This window comes from Stegostoma tigrinum, chromosome 28 (genome assembly GCF_030684315.1).
Source record: "Stegostoma tigrinum isolate sSteTig4 chromosome 28, sSteTig4.hap1, whole genome shotgun sequence".
NCBI classification, from domain to species: Eukaryota; Metazoa; Chordata; class Chondrichthyes; order Orectolobiformes; family Stegostomatidae; genus Stegostoma; species Stegostoma tigrinum.
The window spans coordinates 47,055,816-47,082,556 of record NC_081381.1 but is presented as its reverse complement, the minus strand read 5'-3'; the positions used below and the strand labels follow the sequence as shown (position 1 = coordinate 47,082,556).

The window sequence follows — 26,741 nt, the reverse complement described above, 5'->3', positions numbered from 1 at the left end:
TAAAGTGAAAAGCTGCGGCCCCAGCACTGAACCCTGCGGGACACCACTTGTCACCAGTTGCCATTCTCATAAAGATCCTTTTATCCCAACTCTCTGCCTTCTGTCAGACAGCCAATCCTCAATCCATGCCAGTAGCTCTCCTCGAACACCATGGGCCCTCACCTTACTCAGCAGCCTCCCGTGAGGCACCTTATCAAAGGTCTTTTGGAAGTCTAGATAGATAACATCCATTGGGTTTTCCTGGTCTAACCTACTCGTTACCTCTTCAAAGAAATCTAACAGGTTTGTCAGGCACAATGTCCCCTTACTAAAACCATGCTGACTTGTTCTAATCCAACCCTGCATTTGAAGAATTTAGATATCTCATTCTTAACGATGGATTCTAGAATTTTACCAACAACCGAGGTTAGGCTAATCGGCCTGTAATTTTCCATTTTTTGTCTTGATCCTCTCTTGAACAAGAGGGTTACAACAGGGATTTTCCAATCATCTGGGACTTTCCCTGACTCTAGTGACTTTTGAAAAATCACAACCAAAGCCTCTGCTATTTCCTCAGCCACCTCCCTCAGAACCCTAGGATGTAGCCCATCGGGGCCAGGAGATTTATCAATTTTTAGACCTTTTAGCTTTTCTAGCACTTTCTCTTTTGTAATGCTCAACTCTGCCCACTGACTCTCCTTAATTGTTGGGATATTACTGATCTCTTCCACTGTGAAGACTGGCACAAAGGACTTATTAAGTTCTTCAGCTATTTCCTTATCTCCCATAACTAGCCTTCCAGCATCAATTTGGAGCGGCCCAGTGTCTACTTTTGCCTCACATTTGTTTCTTATGTATTGAAAGAAGCATTTACTATCATTTCTGATATTACTGGCTAGCCGACCTGCATATTTGATCCTGTCCTTCCTGATTTCTCTCTTTGTTATCCTCTGTTTGTTTTTGTAGCCTTCCCAATCTTCTGATTTCCCAGTGCTCTTGGCCAGTTTATAGGCTGTCTCTTTTTCTTTGATACATTTCCTGACTTCCTTTGTCAGTCATGGCTGAACATTTCCCCCCCCCCCCCACCACGCCCACCCTGGATAATCTTTCTCTTCTTTGGGATGAACTTCTGTCCTGTGTCCTCAATTACACCCAGAAACTCCTGCCATTGTTGGTCTACTGTCTTCTCCGCTAGGCTCTGTTTCCAGTCGATTTTCATCAGTTCCTCTCTCATGCCCCTGTAATTACCTTTATTTAACTGTAACACCATTACATCCAATTTTGCCTTCTCTCTTTCAAACTGCAGACTGAACTCTACCATATTATGACCACTGCCTCCCAAGTGTTCTCTTACTTTAAGATCCTTTATAAAGTCTGGCTCATTACATAGCACTAAGTCCAAAATAGCCTGCTCCCTTGTGGGCTCCATCACAAGCTGTTCCAAAAAGCCATCCTGTAAATATTCCATGAATTCCCTTTCTTTGGATCCGCTAGCAACATTATCCACCCAGTCCACCTGCATATTGAAGTCCCCCACGATCACCGTGACCCTCCCTTTCTGATATGACCTATCTATTTCTCGGTGCATCTTGCGCCCCTGGTCCTGATCACTGTTAGGAGGTCTTTAGGAGCCATTATGGCTTTTTTGCCTTTGTGGTTCCTCAACTCCACCCACACAGACGCCATACCCTCTGACCCTATGTCATTCAATGCCGTAGATTTAATTTCATTCTTAACAAACAAGGCAACGCCCCACCCCCCTGCCCACCTCCCTGTCTTTTCGATAAATTGTAAATCCTTGGATGTTTAACTGCCAGTCCTGAACTCCCTGCAACCATGTCTCTGTGATGCCACATCATAATCGTTCAAGATGATTTGTGCCACTAATTCATCTACTTTGTTACGAATACTACGAGTATTTCGGTAAGATATTGGAAATCATAAGATGTCCTCAGTTATCCTTCCTTTTTGCTGCATTCCTAGTCTGCCTCGAGCTTAAACCCACCTGCACACATGCTATCCTGCTGGTTATCTTTACATTTAACTCCATACTCCCTGTCGCTTTCGCTTTCCCTCCCGCCCGACTCAGAAGTTTAAAGTCCTACTGACCACCCTATTTATCCTCTTCACTGGAACACTGGTTCCAGATCGGTTCAGGTGGAGACCGTCCCAACAGCACAGATCCCCCTGGTTCCAAGACTGATGCCAATGCCCCATGAAATAGAATCCCTCTTTCCCACACCAATCCCTTAGCCACGTGTTTACTTCCCTAACTTTCTTATCCCTATGCCAATTGGCACGTGGCTCAACATCATTGCAAGCTTGCTGCAGGGTCCTTAGGCCCTCGCACAACAGGCATCCCCAGTTCTCCTGCAGCCTTTCTGGGATATTGCAGATACGAGATGCAATGGGCCATGTTTAGTATGTCACTGCAGCTGATAATTATTTTTAAAAATCAGAAATAAGTAAATAATAACGGAATAAATAATAATAACTAAATGAATATCATTCCAACCCTGTCTCCAAGCTAATTTCCAGTAGAATGAGAAGATGAGATCATTCTCTCAAGTCATAGAGAGGAAAGAATATTGTACAAAGGAGGAAAATGAGGCATTACAAATTTGCTTTCTGTCTGCTTAATCTTTACCTTACAATCCTGTTCAATAGAGATGAGGAGGAAGGTTAGGAGGGGGCAGGGACAGGTGAATGGTGAAATCCAAAACAGTCCCTGGAAATAGTTTCATCTGGGCAGGTTGACACAAAGTCAAATCTTCCTCACAGGGATCTGTGATACCCAACCAAGTTCTGTATCTTATAGTGATTTAGGATTGGGATGATAGTAGAACAAAAACCTCAGCAACATTCTGGACAAAAACAAATTGGGATGAGATCCATTTGTTCTGTGCCTAATATCACGAATGATGGTATTGTCTTAAAAGCCTTATGCTTGTCCTGATTTCTTAAATCTTACTTAGTCATCCTTGTTATGTTTCATGTTGTAACGACATTGACATGCAGAGGCACTGCAGTCAGTCATGACTCATTTATCTGTTCATTATGCTATTCCCGTTCTCTCTCTGTTCTGAAAGATAGGATGGTGCTAATTTACAACCCCAGGGATGATGGATTTATTTCTGATCATTTGCACATGTGAACTGCAGCATTGAGAGTCAGTGGGTTCTTTGACTACAGTGGACATCATAAATGAACTTCGCCAGAGGAATACGTGCACAGTTTCCACTTGGACTTCCTAGGTAGCCAGTTATTTGTAGGAGTCAGACCGTATACCCCAACATACAGCCACCCCCATCCACCCCTCCTCATAAACACTACTCATTAATTGTGCAACAGACAGCTAGATGTGTTCAACAGTGAGAACAGGAAGAATATTTCTTGAGATTGAGGTGAACATTCAGTCGATTTGCCCACTCCAGCAGAATCGTTCACAGTCACATCACTATGAATACAAGTGCGTTTACATTTATCGGCTAGTTTAATTCCTGTCACTGGAGGAAGGGTGTTAAATAAATATTGCAGCACAAGAACAGGCCATTGAAACCTTTTGGTCCATGCCACTGTTTATGCTCCACTCAATCTTCCTCCCACCATTTTTCATTTGTCCCAGTCAATATAACCGATGAACCCTTCCTCCTTCATTAGGTAGCATCTATGTATGGGACAAAGTTCTATATTTTCTCTATGCTTTGGGTAAGGACGTTAGTGTCCTGAATTCCCTGTTGGATTTATTAGTGACAGTCTTATTTTTGTAGGCCTTTAGTTCTACTCTCCCCTACGAGTGGAAACATCTTCTGTACATGTGAGAGGGTCTCTCAAAATAACCAAACTTAACATGGCTGGCTGAGTCTAGTGTTCATGCTGCATTGTCAATGAATATCGAATATACAGGCATGAATTTTCCACATCTAGAAAATTATTTTTCCAATGAAACATGTGTCATTTATAGCAGCAATTTATTTTGGAATTGATTTTGTACATTTAACACATCTTTCAGGGAAGATATTTTTCCCTGTGACATAACCAAATGCTGTTAGATTTCCAGTTTGATCCATTAGGAATCTTTCTCGTACATTTGATATATTCAACACTTTTCTGTCAAATATCATAATGAATATTTAAATAATGTACACCTTTAGTAAGTGGCTAACCTTATGAAATAATTGATCATTTCATAAACCCACTTACAAGTGAATAGATGAAGCAAAAGTAGAATGGTGGTAAATGAAAATTGTACTTAACTTTCTTTAGACTGGAGATCCTTACCAAAACTTTAGGCAATACAAAGAAGTGGGTTAGCACTGAGAGATCATAGCGTCATTAGCCAATGCTGAAGGAGCGCTGCACTGTCAGAAACTAAGTGTGGAGACGGTGCTCCATTGTTGCAGATACTGTTCTGTCTAGGTGAAATTTAATCCCTCATTTTCCTTTGAAAATGGATTGGAAAGATCCCATGATTGTATTTGAAGAAAAGCTGGCAGAGGCATAGGGGATGAGCAGATGCACTGGTTGGGAGAAAGGCGTGGAGGTGAATTGCCTTGATGATAAAATGTATACCAGCACCAAAATGTTGACAGCCCATCATTGGCCCCATAGATCTGTTAACCAATTCAACTTTGAAAACTCAGCAGCGCCACTATCAATGGTTACTGCTGAAGTTGCAGGACAAGGAGCAACACATGGTAAGACAGGAAATATCATTGTACAGTGCTGGAATCAGACTGCAGTCCCACCATTTGAGGGTGGACCTTCATCTGTGACATGGTAGCTGCAGAAGGTGTTCTGTGAACATGGAACAACCATAAGTGATTAAAAGGTTAACTCATGTGGCAAACTTTATAAGTGCCAGTAAAATTCTGATAGACGAAGCAAGTAGCTCTAGGCTGGGCCTTTGTGGCTGATTTGGTTGTCCAATGGGTGATCTTGTAATGAGTTTCTATTGCAGGAGATATGCCATGGTTATAAGAATGTATTGCATTCGCCTCCCGGCACTTTCTATAATCATATTATCAAGATTTACAGTCTTCTGATCAGCCGTGGCTGAAAGTGAAGAGAGATGCACACGTGCACATAGAATGTTAGTGTCGGCATGATGTGTGTGTACATATGCGTCTGCCTGTATGTGTGTGTCCATGTGCATGTCTGTATGTGCATGAATGTTTGTGTGTGCATGACAGCATATGTGTTTTTGAGTCTGTGTGTGTGTCTTTGTGTATGCATGCACTGTGAATTGAGGTTTATGTTACCAATTTAACGAGGTTTGTGCCGTAAGTTGCTCATCTGTGGACCCAAAGAGATCCTCATTGAGTTGTTTCCCTGTATTGACAGACACTGGCAAGGTTGAATGTCTCCTCTGTGTTTTGTTATCAGCTTCTACTAATCCAAAGAATTACAAACTTTCCTCTGTGGCTTTAGGAGGATGTGTCTGTGAATGGTGGAATGGAAACTCTTCACAAAAGACAGAATGAAAGCTTTGAACTTGTCTCAATGCTCACTTGCATTCCTGTGTTGCTATCTCATGAAAGGGTGCTGTAACTCTGATGTGACACTGTTGTTGAGTGATAGAGAAATCACATTATCCTCTTTTTCAGTTCCTTACCACATCAATAAAAAGTGACACAATCAGCAACATTAACAGTTTGGTCAAGAAATAATGACTTGTTAGTACATTGATCTAACATACCGTGGCATTGGATTACTTGGTATCTAGAGTCAGCTATCTGCATGACATCACAAAATGACTGTTGTGCAAAGCAGCCATATAAAAACACAGACAATTATTTGCAGCCTGGTGCAATTTTAATGCTGAATGTTTTGACACAATAAAGGCAATACGGTACAGACAGAATTTATATTGATCTACATTTTCCATATCATCCCATGAGGAAATATCGTGAGATGAGGTTCCATTATTTTCACAAAAATAGATCCAGGTAAGATAGTTACCTGAGTTTCTGGCCGACCAGTTTATAAAATCCCTGGAGTAGTGTGCATCCTGTGTAAACCAGTCATAATTAACTGGTGATCAGATTTCAGAACAGCAGCCGATTTCAGTAGGTGTCTGGGAGACAGCCAGGTGCGGAGGCAACAGGTCTCAGCTCAGATGTTGCACTGTGATAACTTTCCTGCCTCATCAATCACGCCTAATTCTTTCAAAGACTGTCAACTGTAAGACAGTGGGAATGGCACCGGACACACAACGTTTCAGACCCTGACCTTCCCGGTCCATCTTGGAAAATCATTTTTCAGGGGGAACACACTGCAGGCTGTGTGCATGTCAGGAATGTCACCGCCATTAGAGACATGAGTTACCGGCACACAAACTGCCAACTCTTATCAGTCTCTGGACTGCCAAGCTGTGCCACACAAGATGTATTTATTTCCCCAGTGTGGGCAGAAGTGAGCCTTTGGTTTTATGGAAGTATGCCCTTGACTGATCCAATTAGTAAATACCAGATCTTTGGTCCCTATGTGACCCCGGCATGCATTGGGTCTAGATGAACCCCCTCAAACAACATGACTGTTTTTGTGATGGGCTGTTAAGAGTGTTAATCATACTAAGAATCTTTCAATTCCCTTCATTAGAGGGCTTCCCTGAAGAAGTGTTCAGACACCATAATCAACCACAACCACGGCACTCAGGCTAAGATGTGAGACTCTCTCATTTGATATGTAAGGTAATAATTCTGTAAGAGTTAATGTTCATGTTACATTGGCTCCGCCCATCTGACATAACGCACAAACTGTGGGTGCAAATAGGGAATTCTCCTCTTGCTCTCAGAGGCAGCAGATATGTCTCTAAATGCTTTCCAAAGTCCACGCAAGTACTCAGTATCTTATACCGTGGTAACCATCCCCATTAGCAGCAAATACTTACAGACAGAATTCAAAAATCCCACCTTCACACTTCAACACACATACACGCCCATTGCTCTTCCTCCAGCTGATTCATACCTCCCACTTCTGAACTGCTGGTCATCCTCTCAAGTAATCATTCCTGTTAAAGGCAGGCCATCTCACACTTCAGAAGAAGGTGATGAAAGATCATAGGAATCATGGACTTCAAATGTATGATATCTTCATTACAATCCAAAATTGGATGGAATTGGGAATAGTCTTTGCAGTCCCTCAGATCCATTCTGCTAGATATTCATTTCCCCTGACACTCTTGCATCGCAAAAGCCTGCTGAAATTTAATTTTTCTTAGGATTGATAATATTCTGTAGAAGGGAAGCTAGTTTCCACTACCTTGTGTGAAAATGTGTTTTCTAATTTTGCGTCTGAATGACTTACCTCTTATTTTATGAACTTTTCAAAATAATTCTCCAGCTGAATTTGACAAGGAGCTAATTAAGAACTTTGCCAGAACAGAGTTCAGATTGTAATTGCGAGGCCAATAGGTGATAATATTAGAAAGAGTCAACAGGTGGTAGTTAGATTGACTGTTTTTGGTGATGGCCATAGTCTGGCATTTGTGTGGCATGAATGTTATTCGCCACTTCTCAGCCTAAATCTGGGTAATGTCTAGATCTTATTACGTATGAACATGGACTGCTTCAGTGTCTGAGGAGTCGTGAATGGTGTTGAAAAGCTTGAAATCATCAGCCAACTTCCACACTTCTGACATTGTGATGAAGAGAAGGTCATTGATGAAGCAGCTGAAGATGGTTGGGCCTAGGACAGTACCCTGAAGAACTCCTGCAAAGATGTCCTGGAGCTCAAATGACTGATTGACTGACAACCACAACCATCTTCCTATGTGCCAGGTATAAATCCACTGGAGTTACAAGTCTGATTCCAAGTGATTTCCAGTTTTGCTAGGGCTCATTGATGCCACACTCCATTCAAATGCAGTCTTGATGTCAAGGGCTGTCACTCTCAAGGTCTTCGTCTACTCTGGACCCAGGCTGTAATGAGGTCAGGAGCTGAATGGCCCTCTGGAACTCAATTCTCTGGAGCAACAATTCTGCATGATTGTTGGGTCACAACAACACCAGACTATTGCGAATGTACTTCCATTGGGTTCCTACTCTAAAAATTCAATCTCAGCATATGGATGTTCCAGAACATTTCCATTCACATTCCGATGAATTCTCAGAGAACTGAAGCTGCTGACATGAACAGATATCAGCTTTAGATTTTATCCACATCCCCTTGATAACAAGAATAAGATAATCTGTTTTTTAAAACTTCCTGAACCATGAAATTCAAACAAGGTGAACAAACTAATGATTTGGAAATAGAAAATGTAAATAGAAATAAGAACTCTGGCCTTTGCAGGCTGTGGTTGGTTAAATCTCTTTTTCAGCCAGTTGGTGAAGGAAGAGGTCAGAAGTCGATTTAAACTGAGCTTTAAATTTATTTACAAAAATGCCACATCAGAAATGTGTGCTTCTAACTCTGCAGCCAATGGTAGAAGACTTCCCTAGAATTCCTACAGTGTGGAAACAGGCAATTCAACCCATCGAGTTCACACTAGTCCTCCCAGACCCATCCCCCTACCCAAACCCTTCATATCTACTACTAATAAGAGTAAATTTAACACTTTACCTTGGAAAAAAAATGTCAAGATGACTTGATGGGGAGGAGGTTATATTGTGGCTGTCACAGAAAGCACTTCACGACAAAGCTGAAGAAATGGTCATGTGATGCTGGCACGGAGACTCTTTCAGTGCTAACATTGTACGTATTTATGACAAAGCCTGTGGTATGATCATGCAATGTCGATGTTTATTCCTCCGCACACCGATGGAATTGCATTATAGCAGAACCATCTGTAAATTAGCATGGCCAATTCATCCAACCTGCATATCTTTGGACTGTTTCGTTTTCAGTTTCCTTCATACTCAGATGAATAGATTTTAATAATGTTTTTGCTTCCCCTGGCAAGCCATTCAGTTCAAGGGAACACAGGTTTAGGCAATAATTGCTGACCCCGGTAGTGATGCTCACATCCATCAAAGAATAAGAAAAAAAAATCACTGTTACCAAATTCCTACAAACAATGACCAAGACGGTTCCACTGTGGTATGCCCTGTCCCACTGGCAAGACAGATCCAGTCAGAGGAGAGTTGCCGTGGGAATTCACAAAATCAACGCCATGAAGTCACACAGCATCAAATCAACCAGAGCCAAGGAACTTTCTTACTATTCACCACCTCTCTATCCCTCAGCTAATGAACAAGTACTCCTGTATTAAGAATAGTGACTCTACTTTAAAACGGAAAAGTACTTTATTGTAAAATACTTTGGGGCACTGAGAGAGGTTCTATTTGAATACAAGCTATTCGTACTTGTGAGTGATTGTGTTTTAACTGGGCAGAATTAACCTTATTTTAAAAATGGAATATTAAATAGTTCCTTTCTACTTCAGCTGAGAATCCCAAATACAAACAATAACATTCTTTTCTTCCAGAAGCCACCAGCTGGTGTGATTCACCGGACTCTCAGGGAAGTGTCTAATCTTTGACCTCTGCTTGTCATAGTCTTCTCATTACATGTGAGTGACAGGGCAGAGCCAGTGTGGTATTGTTCATCAATGTTTAACACGTTGTACTGCCACAACCCTCATTGTACATCAAAACTCAAGCTCCCATCAGTACTTCAGCCAGAGACTGCATCCTCAGTAGGTCACATGTTAGATGGTCCAATCAAAGGACCAGTTATCTCACCCCCATCTCTTAGAGCCATTGTCCTGCAGAAAATTTGACCCATTGTTGCCTGCATGTTAGAAATCTGCAATGTTTTGGCCTGAGAAGGTTTCATTTATGCTTGTTAATCTAGTCTCTTTATTTCTATATGCTCTGGGATGGACAGGCCAGTAAACTATCATGATACTGCTTTAAGGATTTGGTAACAGTGAACTTCGTTTTTCTTATTCTCTGTATTCTGTCGATTAATGCAGTGATTGATGTTATTTAAGCTAATTTATTTGTTATTCAATTGAAACTAGACTGTTCATGCCTCACCTCACGATTGTCTATGGGAAATTTGAATTATGACTGATCACTTCAGCTCACTTTGTCGATTCTAAATATCAATTACTTTCAATTTGGATCAAATTGTATTGGGTGGATAATTGAATGACACTGTGATATGTCTGGGGACAGTGTACCAGAGGTCCTCGGTTTGTTTATATCGGTGCATATGTGACATACAGTTTGGAGTACAATTCTTAAGCCTGGTATTTACTGTCAAAACATCAACTCATTCCGCACTTGGAATACTGCGTCCAGTTCTGGTCGCCCTATTATAGGAAAGATGTGGATGCTTTGGAGAAGGTTCAGAGGAGGTTTACCAGGATGCTGCCTGGACTGGAGGGCTTATCTTATGAAGAGAGGTTGACTGAGCTCGGTATCTTTTCATTGGAGAAAAGGAGGAGGAGAGGGGACCTAATTGAGGTATACAAGATAATGAGAGGCATAGATAGAGTTGATAGCCAGAGACTATTTCCCAGGGCAGAAATGGCTAACACGAGGGGTCATAGTTTTAAGCTGGTTGGAGGAAAGTATAGAGGGGATGTCAGAGGCGGGTTCTTTACACAGAGAGTTGTGAGAGCATGGAATGCGTTGCCAGCAGCAGTTGTGGAAGCAAAGTCATTGAGGTCATTTAAGAGACTGCTGGACATGCATATGGTCACAGAAATTTGAGGGTGCATACATGAGGATCAATGGTCGGCACAACATTGTGGGCTGAAGGGCCTGTTCTGTGCTGTACTGTTCTATGTTCTATGTTCTCTGTTCATTCCCTAATACAGGACCCTATGCAATCCAGTTGACTGACATAGCAGTTAACAAAACACACAGCTGCTGCAGCATGCAGACTGAAACCTCTTGCTCTGAGTCAAAAAGAACGTCAAACAAAAAGACATTGCACTGTAACAGGATATTTATCATTTAAATAATTGCGTGGGCACTTGTGTGAAACAATTATGCTGAGACTGGTTCGTCAGTGTGAGACCAATGGTTAGAGGTTCCTCTAATTGGGTTGACAGATCAGATGAGGACGGGCAGGGGTGTGGTGGTGCAGTGGTGGAGGTGGTGTGGAGAGAAAGAATATTTTACTGTGAAATTCAGAAGCACAAAAAAAAATTGAATTCTGTTAGTCTTGCAGTAGAAATATTGTCTGCAATGGAAAGCAAAATCCTGTTTTGGAGTTGGAAGGTCGTGTCACTTCTCTACAGCAGTGATTGAAAGTTTTATTTTTAGAAGTGCCATTTTTTAAGTGTGTGTCATTTTAAACAAAGGCTCCATTCTATTCAGCTGGAGATTCAGGTAGAATGATGAATATCCCTCAGTACTATCTGTGAAAGAGCCAACAATTGTCTTAGTGTCCTGGTGAACCTTCTCCCGTTCATGTCAAACAGATCAGATCGTCAAGATATCGTCTAGGCCTGAAACATCAGCTTTTGTGCTCCTGAGATGCTGCTTGGCCTGCTGTGCTTATCCAGCCCCACACTTTGTTATCTTGGATTCTCCAGCATCTGCAGTTCCCATTATCTCAGATCAGATGGTCACTCTGTACGTTTGCTATAAATGACTCTTTGCCATTTACAGTTTACTGTTGTGTTTCTGCTAACAAAGTGACTAATCTCAGAAACCATTTTCTGGTCCTAATAGAACATGATATAAATTCAAGTTCACTCTTTTCCCTCATTTCAGGAGCGATCAGTGTTTGGGACAACATCACATGAAAACACAATATGAAGTTCCACAAGGGATAGTAAGAATTGCCGATGCTGGAGTTAGAGATAACACAGTATGGAGCTGGAGGGGCATAACAGGCCAGGTATGACAGAGGAGCAAGAAAGTTGATGATTCGGGTCAGGACCCTTCTTCAGAAATGGGCTGGAGAAGGGCCCTGTCCCGAAACGTCAATTTTCCTGCTCCTCTGCTGCTGCCTGGCCTGCTGTACTCCTCCAGCTCCACACTGTGTTATCAAGTTCCACAAGGTCATTCATGACATACAACCTGACTGCATCACTATTTTTTCCCACCTCCACTCTCCTGATTTGACTCAGTCCTTGTTTACTGGGCATAATAAACATCCTTCAATTAAATATTGGAAAGGCTAAAACTACTATCTTTCACCTTTGCTACACACAGTGCTCCCTAGTAACTAATTCCATCTCTTTCAGCTGTTTCTGTAGGTGCATTTGTAACCTGCCAAGCAAGCTTTTAAAACCAGAAACATACAGTCTTCCAGAAGCCAATGTGTTGTCCAAATATTTGCCTCAATATTATGATCCGTAGTTGCAGTACTGATTCAAATCTTATGTTAGCATTTTAAAATCCTGACTAGACTTGAGTTTGCATGATGAATTACCAATTTAAGGAGTATTTAATATCAGCAAATCCTTTAAGCAAAAGACAATGTGACTAAATTGCTTTGATTAAGTTGTCAAAGCAAACACTCATTTACAATCACACTCTCCCATTGCAGTTTGAAGATAATGCAGTCAGTATTTTATGAATTATGCAGTAGATACATAGAGATCAGAGTTAATCGGTTGACTCGGGGAAAATGCGAGCTCAAAGGTCACACAACACCAATAATTATAATGAAAATACTTTTTATATCTTCAGTTTCCAAAGGCAAAACCCTCTTTTTTACATAGAGTCAGAGATAATGGGAACTGCAGATGCTGGAGATTCCAAGATAATAAAATGTGAGGCTGGATGAACACAGCAGGCCAAGCAGCATCTCAGGAGCACAAAAGCTGACGTTTCGGGCCTAGACCCTTCATCAGAGAGGGGGATGGGGGGAGGGAACTGGAATAAATAGGGAGAGAGGGGGAGGCGGACCGAAGATGGAGAGTAAAGAAGATAGGTGGAGAAGGTGTGGGTGGGGAGGTAGGGAGGGGATAGGTCAGTCCAGGGAAGACGGACAGGTCAAGGAGGTGGGATGAGGTTAGTACCACAACCGCCCCAAGAGGATCCCCCTCGTTCTCACACACCACCCTACCAACCTCCGGATACAACGCATTATCCTCCGACACTTCCGCCATTTACAATCCGACCCCACCACCCAAGACATTTTTCCATCCCCACCCCTGTCTGCTTTCCGGAGAGACCACTCTCTCCGTGACTCCCTTGTTCGCTCCACACTGCCCTCCAACCCCACCACACCCGGCACCTTCCCCTGCAACCGCAGGAAATGCTACACTTGTCCCCACACCTCCTCCCTCACCCCCATCCCAGGCCCCAAGATGACATTCCACATTAAGCAGAGGTTCACCTGCACATCTGCCAATGTGGTATACTGCATCCACTGTACCCGGTGCGGCTTTCTCTACATTGGGGAAACCAAGCGGAGGCTTGGGAACCGCTTTGCAGAACACCTCCGCTCAGTTCGCAACAAACAACTGCACCTCCCAGTCGCAAACCATTTCCACTCCCCCTCCCATTCTCTTGATGACATGTCCATCATGGGCCTCCTGCACTGCCACAATGATGCCACCCGAAGGTTGCAGGAACAGCAACTCATATTCCGCCTGGGAACCCTGCAGCCATATGGTATCAATGTGGACTTCACCAGTTTCAAAATCTCCCCTTCCCCCACTGCATCCCCAAACCAGCCCAGTTCATCCCCTCCCCCCACTGCACCACACAACCAGCCCAACTCTTCCCCCCCACCCACTGCATCCCAAAACCAGTCCAACCTGTCTCTGCCTCCCTAACCGGTTCTTCCTCTCACCCATCCCTTCCTCCCACCCCAAGCCGCACCCCCAGCTACCTACTAACCTCATCCCACCTCCTTGACCTGTCCGTCTTCCCTGGACTGACCTATCCCCTCCCTACCTCCCCACCCACACCTTCTCCACCTATCTTCTTTACTCTCCATCTTCGGTCCGCCTCCCCCTCTCTCCCTATTTATTCCAGTTCCCTCCCCCCATCCCCCTCTCTGATGAAGGGTCTAGGCCCGAAACGTCAGCTTTTGTGCTCCTGAGATGCTGCTTGGCCTGCTGTGTTCATCCAGCCTCACATTTTATTATCTTTTTACATAGAGTGTCCTGTTTATTGCAAACATTCTACCTCTTTATTCTAGCTTCATTAAGTTCAATTAATTTAAGTGATGTTTATTGATATCTCCATTTGATTCAGCCCAATAAGATGCTTTAGAATGGTAAAAGGAATTTTGTCCCACCCCAAATTTTGTCGGAAGTCGCAGAACACCAGGTTATAGTCCAATAGGTTGATTTAAAATCACAAGAATTCAAGGCAGTGCTCCTTCATCAGGTGAAGACTACCACCCTGACATCTGCACATTAAGACCAATTTGGTAGGTGTTTAAACAAATGAACGTGACACGCTATTCGCAGTGACAGATTGCAGAATGTTTTGTGATACAGTGGTAGTGTCCCTACTTCTGAGCCAGGAGGCCTGGGTTTAAGACCCACCTACTCCAGCAGTGTAGCAGCATGTTTGAAAAGATTGATTTGAAAATATTCTTGGTGAAATGAAAAGTATCTCTTCCAGTGACATTCCTGAAGCGCTTCAATTATTGAGGTCTTCATTGAAGATTTGTCATTGGAGACTGAACTGAATACTACCCCTGTGATGTTTCTGCAATGACATATTGAGGCAAGGACCAACTAGATAACTGATGAAAGTCTGGAGCAATCCAGATTAAAAGTGATCCACAGGAGACCAATTTCATTTCTGTAGCTGCTCAGACTCTTTGACTTTGACAAGCAAGCCGCACTCTAAGTTCTGTGCAGTTTTGCACTGTGAAACAATCTTGAATACCTCTGAGGAAGTAATACCGTGTGTGTAGAACACTCTTGTCATACTGAGCCAGTGAAATCATGGTGGTCTCAGGGTCCATTCTCAGTGCTGGGGATGGGAAGGGATGGGAAGGGATGGGAGATAGAAAGTACAGTTAACATCACTGCTCCTAGCTAGAGTGAGCAAGTTTCTCAGTCTCTGATCTGTTGGAAGGTGTGTTTAAGTGAATGATAGAATGCTATTATTCCTTCCAGTTCAATGCGGTCCCTTGTGACTTATGTAGCCTGTCAGATTCAATACCCATCCAGGTTTATTGAAATGAGGTATTGGGACAAGATCACTATCTTCAGGGAGAGAAATCCACAATTTGGTGGGAAAACATTTTTCAATCACTTGTTAATTGTAAAGGAGTCTCAGGTATGTAGAGGTGAGGTTTCAGATGCCAAGTTATTTTCCATGCGGTAACAAGGCATTGATATTCACAACTGCAAGCATGAAGGTAAATATCAATGTGGATACCTGAGTAAAGACTATTTTGACTTCACTAAAAGGCAGTTATGGACAAAACTAAATATCACACTCAATGTACCAGCTCCGCTTCCAGCAAAATTATGATAAAATGCATTCCCTGACCAAGATTGCCCACACACAAAGCCATGCTGACTACCCCTTATCTCTTCTTGCCTTACCAAATGCATTGTAGATCCTATCTCTCAGAATCCCCTCCAACAACATATCCACTACTGACATCAGAGGTGTGTAATAGCATGGCTGAGCTGGTTGATGAGGAAATAGATTTTAAGGAAAAGTGATCAATAAACTGTATTCAGAGGGGAAAGGTGTTTTGAGATTGATTTCACCAACCACTTTATCTCTGAATTGATGCTTAAATTTGGATGTGTGTGATGTTTCAGCCTTCTCCCCCAGATGCATAAAGAAACTTTATAAATTTTTCAATTCCACACATCACATATCAGTGATTCCTTCTCCCCCATTATTTCTGATTATTTTCGGAAGTTTAAATAAATGGACTGTTTTCATGAATAATTGATCAAGGGTTGTTAAGACAGCAACCAGGCAGATGAAAACAGCCCAGTCATCACTTACCATTGATCATTGAAATTTGCAACTTGGAATGTTGCAAAGCACAAAAAAAAGGATCTGTGCAATTTTGCTCTGACCACAACAGATACCTTCAGTTAAAAACTGCCACAAGTTAGGACAAAACCAGGCTTTGTCTGATTGCTATAGTAACTGCTGTGATCAAAATCCCTGGGGAACAGCCTGCTTCTCCTCCAGTACCTGTCCAAGTGTCATGTTCATGTTGCCAGTGTATAGAAGGTGCTTGATCGATTGTTTTGTGCAACTGGAAAGAAATTTCTTCCTCCCTGATGTTTGTCTTTATTGTTGAAGCTTTCTGTGGTGAAGGGCAACATGCTTTTTCTCATGAGAGGCACAGTTTCATTCCTATCTACCCATGGAAGGACATTGAAATCATCCAGGCTGTTTACCATTCACTTTTTTCAGTTTTAATCTGTTCAGGCAGCAAAGGCAGTCTCCCAGAACAGCCACCACACACATATGTCCTGTTCTGATATCATTGGGCCCTGTTTGCATTTTTAACTGGGAACCTGAGGGTCAAATCGTTGTACCTTTCACACCAGGTGAGAGAAGCAGGAAGTAAAGCCCAGGTCAGAAAAGTCTCAGAGTTCAGTTTATTTTACATCTGAAAGGACTCTGCTTCCATAGGCTGGGTTCACAAACCCCAAATCTTAAACCTGGTGAAGTGGCAAATCTTATGGAAAGAGTTGCTGAAGTCAATGGAGGTTATACATAAAAATTCTTTTAAATAGCTACATTCAGTTAGATACTCTGTGATTAAGAGCCAATCCCACCTGAACTGCAGCATTTTCAGCTGTATCTTATCTGACAGACATTCCACTTGCTCTACGTAGAGAGGCCAGTCAGTAGAATTTAAATAAAGACCTGAAATTGGACATTCTGGAGTGCTGTGCTACTTACTTATCTAAAGCCCCACCTGAGTTGAAAATTGAGTGCAGCTTTTTAAAGGAATTCTTGTAGATTATCTCCATGGACATTAGCAAGACTTTTGATAAGATTGCTCATGGCAGATTGGCCAAGAAAGTAAGAGCCCATCGGATCCAAGGCAAAGTGCCACATTGGATCCAAAATTGGATGAGAGGCAGGAAACAGGATGATGGTAGAGGAATGTTTTCTGTGGCTGGACATCTGTCTTCAGTGGGCCTCCACAGGGCTCAGAGCTGGGGTTTGTATTGATTTGAACTTCAAGAGGTATGATCAAGAAATTCAGAGATGGCACAAAAATTGGTAGGGTGATAAATAGTGAGAAGGATAGCTGTAAACTGAAGGAAAATATCAATTGACTGGTCAGCTGGCAGAGCAGTAGCAAATGGAATACAACGTGAAAAAGTGTGAGGTAATGCTCTTGGGAAGGGCTAACAAGGCAATAAATTACACTGTGGAAAGTAAGATGCTGTAAAGTTTTGAAGATCCGCAGGACGTTGGTCTGCATATCCTGAAAAAGGAGGGAAAGTAGGTAAGAAGGTTAATGATAAGCTTCATTAGCCAAGGCATAGGATAAATAGCAGGGAGGTGATGACAGAATAGATAGTGATATTAAAATAGTGGTTATACCACAACTAAAGCACTGCTCACAACATTATAGGAAGGATGTGATCATGCTAAAGTGGAGATTTTCCAGGATGCTGCCCGAATTGAATGGTCTGAGCTGTGAACAAAAATGAATAAGAGATAACAAAGTGTGGTGCTACACTTGTCCCCACACCTCCTCCCTCACCCCATCCCAGGCCCCAAGATGACTTTCCATATTAAGCAGATGTTCACCTGCACATCTGCCAATGTGGTATACTGTATCCACTGTACCCGGTGTGGCTTCTTCTACATTGGGGAAACCAAGCGGAGGCTTGGGGACGCTTTGCAGAACACCTCCACTTGGTTCGCAATAAACAACTGCACCTCCCAGTCGCGAACCAGTTTAACTCCCCCTTCCATTCCTCAGACGACATGTCCATCATGGGCCTCCTGCAGCGCCACAATGATGCCACCCGACGGTTGCAGGAACAGCGACTCATATTCCGCTTGGGAACCCTGCAGCCCAATGGTATCAACGTGGACTTCACCAGCTTCAAAATCTCCCCTTCCCCCACTGCATCCCAAAACCAGCCCAGCTCGTCCTCTCCCCCCACTGCATCCCAAAACCAGCCCAGCCTGTCTCTGCCTCCCTAACCTGTTCTTTCTCTCACCTATCCCTTCCTTCCACCTCAAGCCGCACCTCCATTTCCTACCTACTAACCTCATCCCGTCTCCTTGACCTGTCCGTCTTCCCTGGACTGACCTATCCCCTCCCTACCTCCCCAACTATACTCTCCTCTCCACCTATCTTCTTTTCTCTCCATCTTCAGTCTACCTCCCCCTTTCTCCCTATTTATTCCAGAACCCTCTCCCCATCCCACTCTCTGATGAAGGGCCTAGGCCGAAACATCAGCTTTTGTGCTCCTGAGATGCTGCTTGGCCTGCTGTGTTCATGCAGCTTCACACTTTGTTATCGTGGATTGTCCAGCATCTGCAGTTCCCATTATTTCTGAAGCAAAAATGAATAAGCCTGGTTTCTTTTCCTTGGAACAACAAAGTTTGTTGTTATTGAATGGGGGCCCACAAGGAATATATAAGATTGTGAGAGGCATAGTAAGGGTGGATAGGAAGGAAGGTAAAAGTTAGAAGACTAAAAGCAGAGTTGAAGAAGCATCTTTTCACCCAGAGGTTGGTGCGAGTCCAGAGCTTGCACCTGATTGGGCAGCTGAGCCTGAAACTCGTGTAACATTCAAGCAGCATTTAGGTATTAGGAGCAGGAAAGCTGACGTTTTGGGCCTGGACCCTTCATCAGAAAAAGAAAAATTTTCTGATGAAGGATCTGGGCCTGGAACATCAGCTTTCCTGCTCCTAAGATGCTGCTTGGCCTGTTGTGGTCATCCAGCTCCACGCCTTGTTATCTCAGATTCTCCAGCATCTGCAGTTCCTATTATCTCAGCATTTAGATATTCATCTGTTTTGCAATAATCTCAAAGACTATGAGCCAAGAACTGGAAAATGGGATTACTTCAGTTAGATCTTTGTGCAGGGCAGGTCATGTCTTACCAACTTGATAGAATTCTTTGAGGAAGTGACAAAGTTGATCGATGAGGTAAGGGCTACAGATTTCATACACATGGACTTCAGTAAGACATTTGATAAGATTCCCCATGGTAGACTGATGGAGAAGTGAAGTCACATGGGTCCAGGGTGTACTAGCGAGATGGGTAGAGAACTGGCTGGGCAACAGGAGATGAAGAGTTAGAACATAGAACATTACAGCACAATACAGGCCCTTCGGCCCTCGATGTTGTGCCGACCTGTCATATCAATCTCAAGCCCATCTAACCTACACCATTTGAGTTGTAGTGGAAGGGAGTTTGTCAAAATGGAGAACACAGGGTTTTCCACAGGGATCTGTGTTGGGACCACTGTTGGTTGTGATATACATAAATAATCTGGAGGAAGGTATAGATGGTCCGATTAGCAAGTTTGCAGATGACACTAAGATTGGTGGAGTAACAGATAGTGAAGGGGACTGTCAAAGAATGCAGCAGAATGTTGATAGGTTGGAGAGTTGGGCAGAGAAATGGCAGATGGAGTTCAATCCAGGCAAGTCGAAAGTGATGCATTTTGGAAGATCCAATTCAAGAATGAACTATGCAGTAAATGGAAAAGCCCTGGGGAAAATTGATGCACAGAGAGATTTGGGTGTTCAAGTGCATTGTACCCTGAAGGTGGCAAAGCAGGTGGATAGAGTGGTCAAGAAGGCATACGGCATGCTTTCATTCATCGGACGGGGTATTGAGTATAAGAGTTCGCAGGTTATGTTACAGTTGTATAGGAATTTGTTTGGACCACATTTGGAATACTGTGTACAGTTCTGGTCGCCACATTACCAAAAGGATGTGGATGCTTTGGAGAGGGTGCAGAGTAAGTTCACCAGAATGTTGCCTGGTATGGAGGGCGCTAGTTATGAAGAGAGGTTGAGTAGATTAGAATTATTTACATTAGAAAGACAGAGGTTGAGGGGGGACCTGATTGAGGCCTACAAAATCATGAGAGGCATAGACAGGGTGGATAGCAGGAAGCTTTTTCCCAGACTGTAGGACTCAATTACAAGGGTGATGATTTCAAGGTGAGATGGGAAAAGTTTAAGGGAGATATGCGTGGAAAGTTCTTTATGCAGAGGGTAGTGGGTGCCTGGAACGCATTGCCAGCAGAGATGGTAGAGGCGGGCACGATAGCATCATTTAAGATGTATCTCGATAGATACATGAATAGGCAGGGAGCAGAAGGATACAGATCCTTGAAAACTAGGCAACAGGTTTAGATAGAGGATCTGGATCAGCACAGGCTTGGAGGGCTGAAGGACCTATTCCTGTGCTGTAATTTTCTTTGTTCTTTTGTTCTAATTGGTGGGATCATGATTGGTTTTTGGTAAACTATGAATTTATGTTGCATGCCACTAACAAGCCTGGCATTTCTTGCTAATTGTTAGCTGCCCTTGAACTGCTTGGCTCTCTAGGCCACTTCAGAGTTAAGAGTCTACATATTGCTGCAACCACAAGTAAGCCAGACCAGATTTCTTTTGCCAAAGGTTATTAGTGAACTGGATGAAATTCAATTTCTAAATATTACTGAAGCCCAATTGTACTACCTACCACTGTGAGATTTGATCCCATGTTCCCTAAACATTAGCCTGAGCTTCTGAATTATTAGATTAGTGTCATTATCAGTACACCGTTGCCTCCTCCTCTGGGTGTGCCTTTGTGGTTTCTCCTTGCATTCTCCCCCGGTTCATATGGAGATGTTTAATCCCATTAGGTTGATCTTTTTTTCTTCTCCCTGCTTCCTCTGCTTACTTTCTACTGGAGCTGAAAATGGAACAGAGATAAAAAATAGATGTAAAAATATATAAAGAATTTCAGTCCATAGGTTTTTGTAATTTGGTGGCCTTGACTGTTGTATTATTAAACCATGAGTGCAGGAAAACTGAGTAAAATCTCTAAGTGCCCTGCAACTCTTCAATCTTTGTTTCAAGACTGCAATAATCTGTTCTCTGCTTGTTGACAAGTGGTAGCTGAAAGAGGTGTTTTCCTAATTGTTTTGAATTTACACTGCAGATGGGCCCATTTCATACACTCTTCTTTTCAACTTCTTGCTTGGTCCACAGTAATTTACAAACTCTTCACAGGTTTGCATAAGCCAAACTCCTCAGAGATTTAAACAATCATTGATGAAATCAGCTGCTTGGTTAAATACAGAATGGAGCTACAAATTATTCCCAAATCTCTACGGCTTTACAGCTTTGAGAATATGTTAATTAATCAATGAAAATGTAACTGCCTTTTGAAGCAGAAAGTGTTCAGTGATTGATCCAAACAGCTAATTGAAGTGGTCGGTGGTTTTGTCAAAGGGCAATGCTGAGTTATACATTTTATTTTCTTTCAGCTTGTGAGCCTGGGTTTTTCAAGTCGAGCTCTGGAGACCAGCTCTGTGCAAAATGTCCTCTTCACAGTTACTCTGATGTGATGGCCGCTCTCTTCTGCCAGTGTGATGCTAACTATTACCGGTCTGCTTCTGACCTTCCATCTGCACCTTGTACAAGTGAGTAACCTGACCTGGCCTGGCCAACACTCACTGTCCAGTCAGTCTTTCCATCTGCCTTTCATTATTTAGTGATGTGAAATTGTTATTGTTCCAGCTTATACTCATGAACTGTCTTTGCCCTTTTGATATACTGTCTGTCACATCAAACAAATTGTATAAATTCCAATGAAACTGGGTTACATTTATATCCTTGCTACTTCAACTTTCCGCCAGTTTTGATTCATTGAAAATGCCTGCAGAAAGAAATTGTTAATCAAGGAAGGCCATCATGTTATTCAACTGCACTCCCATTTGACCATGGAATTCTCATTCTTCTGTTCAATCATCAATATCCCCTCCCCACCCCATCTCTCCTATTTGAACCTCAATTTCCCCTCTGCCCCATTCGATCCTTAATTTTCCCTCCGCCTCAAAATTGTCAATCTTCCTCCCGCACATTTGACCTGGAACTCACTCCTGCCCCATATGCCCGTCAATTCCCCTTATCCCCCACTCAACCCTCTGTCCCATGTTTGACTCTTAATTTGCTTCACCCCCATTGGACCCTAAACTCCCCAGGACGCATTTCTCTCCCTTCCTTGACTCCCTAACTTTGTGTGTTTAGATCCTTTCCTACTTCTTCTGGGAAAATCATATCAAGTTGTGGTTGAAAGATTGTTCCAAGGAGAAATATCAGTGATGAAGGTAGCTTGAAGAGGTTGGGACTATTCTCTTTGGATACAAGAAGGCTGAGAGGAAAGTTAATGGAGGTTTTCAAAATCGTGAATAACTGGGAAAAGTAAATAGGGAGAAGCTGTTCCCACTTGTAAAAGGAAACAAAGGAATGAGTGGGCATAGATTTGAAGTGATATGTGAACCAAGCAAGGGTAATGTGAAAAAAATATTTTCACACAGGGAGTAGTTAGTCTGGAACGCATTGTCTAGAAATGTTATTGAGGCAGGTTCAACTGAGGCATTTGGAAATAGTGTTTTAGAAAGGGTATGGAGAAAATGCAGGAGTTTAGCATGAGGTAATAATACCCATATGAAGAACCGTTGCAAACACAATGGGCTAAAGTGACCTCCTTTGATGCTGTATCAATTCTGTAATTCAGGCTTTCTTCTGAAGAAATATCAATCCTTTCAAAGATATCTGGTTTCACCATTGATCACGTCTAGGAGTTATCCATTGTGAAAATCATATTTGTCTTTAATTTCTAATTCAGTGCGACTTAGAATCGTAGAATTCCAACCATGTGGAAACAGGCCCTTCGGCCGAACAAGTCCACACCGACACCGAGACTCATCCTCCAAATCTAAACATCTTTGAACACTAAGTGTAATTTAGCATGGCAAATCCACCTAACCTGCACATCTTTGGATTGTGGGAGGAAACCACGCAGACACGGGGAGAATGTGCAAAATCCACACAGACAGTTCCCCGAGGCAGGGATTGAACGTGGGTCTTTGGCACTGTGGGGCAGCAATGCTAACCACTGAGCCACTGTGCTGTCACTATTTGGTGAATAGCAGCTCTGCAGCTGGGTGGGGTGTCAGGGGCACTAAGATTGATCATGGGGTTGGGTCCAGGGGCATTGGTTGGCAGTGGCTGCTAGAGGAGCTCAGTGCGCAATCTCCTGCTCCAACAGTGCCTGCCTCTCTTCAGTTTTGAAACATCGAAACTTTTTTGCCCATGGCTTAAACAGCTACCAAGGCTTGAGCCACTATTCCTAAAATGGAAGAACAAGTCACCTGAGGGGCATTCAAACATGCCTAACGCAACACCAAATTAACACCCACCCTCAACCTTCCCATCACCATGAGTTTAAAGCTCCTTTAGGGCAGCACGGTGGCTCAGTGGTTAGTACTGCAGCCTCACAGTTCCAGGCACCCAGGTTCGATTCCAGCCTTGGGTGACTGTCTGCATGGGTTTCCTCCGGGTGCTCCAGTTTCCTCCCACAGTCCAAAGATGCGCAGGCTAGGTGGATTGGTCATGCTTAATTGTCCGTAGTGTTCAGGGGTGTGTGGATTATAGGTGACTGGGTCTGGGTGGGATGCTTCAAGTGGCGGTGTGGACTTGTTGGGCCGAATGGCCTGTTTCCACACTGTAGGGAATCTAATCTAATCTACTGTCTGTTCAACAATGAAAATCCTCCAGTCTGGGCCCATGTAACATGAACTCAGTTGAATCATTTTCACATTGTCTGCATACAGGAAGATTTCATTCCCCAGAAATGAAAAAATAGATTCTATTAGAGACCAAAGGGGCAATCTGTGCATGAAACCAGAGGATGTGAGTGAGATATTAAATGAATACTTCTCATCTGTATTCATAAAGGAGAAAAATGGTATTCCCAGGGATTTCAGTAATAGAGTCATACATCATGGAAACAAGACTCTTCAGTCCAACCAGTCCACACTGACCATGTTCCTAAACTAAACTAATCCTGCCTGCCTGTGCTTGGCCCATATCTCTCCAATCCTTTCTTATTCATGTACTTATCCAAATGACTTTCTGGCCTATCCAACCTATCTCCCTCTGAACTGACTGCGCTCCGTGCACTCAGATCTAACCCTGACTTTGTCATCAAGCCTGCCGATAAGGGTGATACTTTTGTTGTCTGGTGTACTGACCTCTACCTTGCAGAGACTGAGTGCCAGCTCTCAGCTACCTCCTCCTACCTTCCTTGGGACCATGACCCAACCATGGCACATCAGGCAATTGTGCCCACTACAGTTACGGATCTCATTTCATTTGGTGATTTCCCCCAATCCACTTCCAAGCAAATAGCCCCCCAACCCCGCATTGCCCATTTCTACCTCCTGCCAAAGTTCCACAAACAGGACTGTCCAGGTAGACCCATTGTTTCAGCCTGCTCATGCCCCATAGAACTCATCTCTTCCTACCTTGACTCAGTCTTCTCACCCTGGTCCAATCCCTACCCACATACATCCATGATTCATCTGACACCTTACGCCAATTTCAAAACTTCCAGTTTACTGGCTCCAGCCACCTCCTCTTTACCATGGATGTGCAATCCTTTTACACATCCATCCCCACCAGGAGGGTCTTAGGGCTCTCCACTACTTCCTGGAGCAAAGACCTGAGCCATCCCCACCCACCACCACCCTCCTCCACATGGCCAAGCTTGTCTTCACTCTTAACAACTTCTCTTTCAACTCCTCTCATTTTCTTCAGGTAAGAGGGGTTGCCATGGGTACCCACCTGGGCCCTAATTATGCCTGTCTCTTCATGGGGTACGTGGAACATTCCTTGTTCCAGTCCTATTCCAGCCCCCAGCCACAAGTCTTTCTCTGATACATCGATGATATCAGCAGTGCTGCTTCCCTCTCTCATCTAGAATTGGAAAACTTCATCAATTTCTCCTCCAATTTCCACTCTGGTCTCATTTTCACCTGGTCTATCACTGAGTCCTCCCTTCCCTTCCTTGACACTTCTGTCTCCATTTCTGGGGATTGACTGGCCTCTAATATCCATTACAAACTCACCGACTCCCACAGCTACCTGGACTATACATCCTCACACCCCACTTCCTGTAAAGACTCCATCCCATTCTCTCAGTTCGCCCATCTCCGTCGCATATGTTCGGATGAGGCCAACTTCGACAAGGGACCTTTCGAAGTGACCACATTCTTCCTCAACTGAAGATTCCCCAGCTCCGTTGTTGACAAGGCCCTCAATCGGGTCTGACCCATCTCCTGCACTTCTGCCCACACCCCTTCTCTTTCCTCCCACAACAGCGATAGAGTTCCCCTTATCCTCACCGACCATCCCACCAGCGTCCACATCCAGAGGATCATCAGACGCCATTTCCACCACCTCCAGCAAGATGCCACCACCAGACACATATTCCCCTCCCCTCTCTTGTCCACCTTCTGCATGGATTGTTCCCTCCGGGACGCCCTGGTCCATACTTCCTTCACCCCCAACACCTCCCCACAACCCTATGGCACATTCCTCTGTAACCGGCGAAGGTGCAACACCTACGCATTTACCTCCTCCCTCCCCATTGTCCAAGGGCCCAAACATACCTTCCAGGTGAAGCAACACTTCACTTGCACTTCCAAGAATCTCATCTACTGCATTCGCTGCTCACAAAGTGGTCTCCTCTACATTGGGGAAACGAAGTGTAGACTTGGCGACCACTTCGCAGAACATCTACATTCTGCTCGCAAAAATGGCCCTGAACTACCTATTGCCTGCCACTTCAATGCACCACCCTGCTCCCTGGCCAACATCTTCGTCTCCGACTTGCTACAGTGTTCCAGTGAAACCCAGCGCAAGCTGGAGGAAGAACATCTCATTTTCCGCTTGGGGACCCTAAAGCCCTCTGGACTCAATATTGAGTTCAATACTTTTAGAGGCTAAACTCTCCCATGTCCCAGCCCCACACCCCACACACCAGACCTTGTTACCACACAGCCTGCCATTACAAACCCCCTGTTGTTAGTCACTAACAGTCCCCATTAACAAAAATTCACCCTCCCAACCTGATCGTGAGAAACTCCTTTGTCTGTCCAACTGTCTTTCTCTCTCTTTGGGCTCTATCCTATCGTTCATTCCCTACCCAACCCACTTCCCTATTTTCTGCATATAAACTGATGTTTTCCCAGCCACCATCAGTTCTGAGGCAGGGTCACTGGGCCCCAAACGTTAACCCTGTTTTGTCCTCCACAGATTCTGCCAGATCTGCTGAGCTTTTCCAGCAACTTTGTTTTTGTTCCTGACTCTCTGGCAATTCATTTCCACTCATGTCCTTTTTAAATTTTATGCCTGTCAACTTAAAAATATGCTCCCTAGTTTTGACATTCTTTGACCCTTGACATTCTTTCTCTATGTCCCTCATGATTTTAAAAACCTCAGTAAAATCACCCCTCAACTTCCTCCCTTTCATTTGGGATGGTGAGGTTCTAGAACAGCCTTCTGGATTCAGTATTGAACTCAACAGTTTCAGGGCTTGAGGCACCTTCTTCCATGCCCTTATCCCAACTCCACACACCAAGCCTTGTTATCACATGGTCTGCAATTACACACAAGCATTGTTAGCCGCAAATACTCCCCATTCGTTCTCCTAGGCTACCGTCATCCATCCTTTGTCTGTCCAACTATCCTTCTCTCTCTCTGGGCTCTGTCTCCACCTATTGTTTACGCTTTGCCCCCTTGCCCTATCTTTGGCATAGAAACCAACTTTTTCCTAGGTACCATCAGTTTTGTAGAAAGGTCGCTAGACTCAAAGGTTTCTGAACATTAGGATTAGTAAGGAGGTATTAAATGCT

General features: G+C 43.6%; 1 protein-coding gene across 1 annotated transcript in view; it reads left to right on the top strand.

Moving 5' to 3' along the window:
• The window catches only part of epha8 (eph receptor A8), a 495,908-nt gene that overhangs the window by 283,622 nt on the left and 185,545 nt on the right, over positions 1 to 26,741 (top strand). Inside the window, exon 4 of the mRNA XM_048561609.2 lies at positions 21,306 to 21,461. Within this exon, the coding sequence (XP_048417566.2) occupies positions 21,306 to 21,461 (156 nt within the window). The remainder of the gene's footprint in view (positions 1 to 21,305; positions 21,462 to 26,741) is intronic.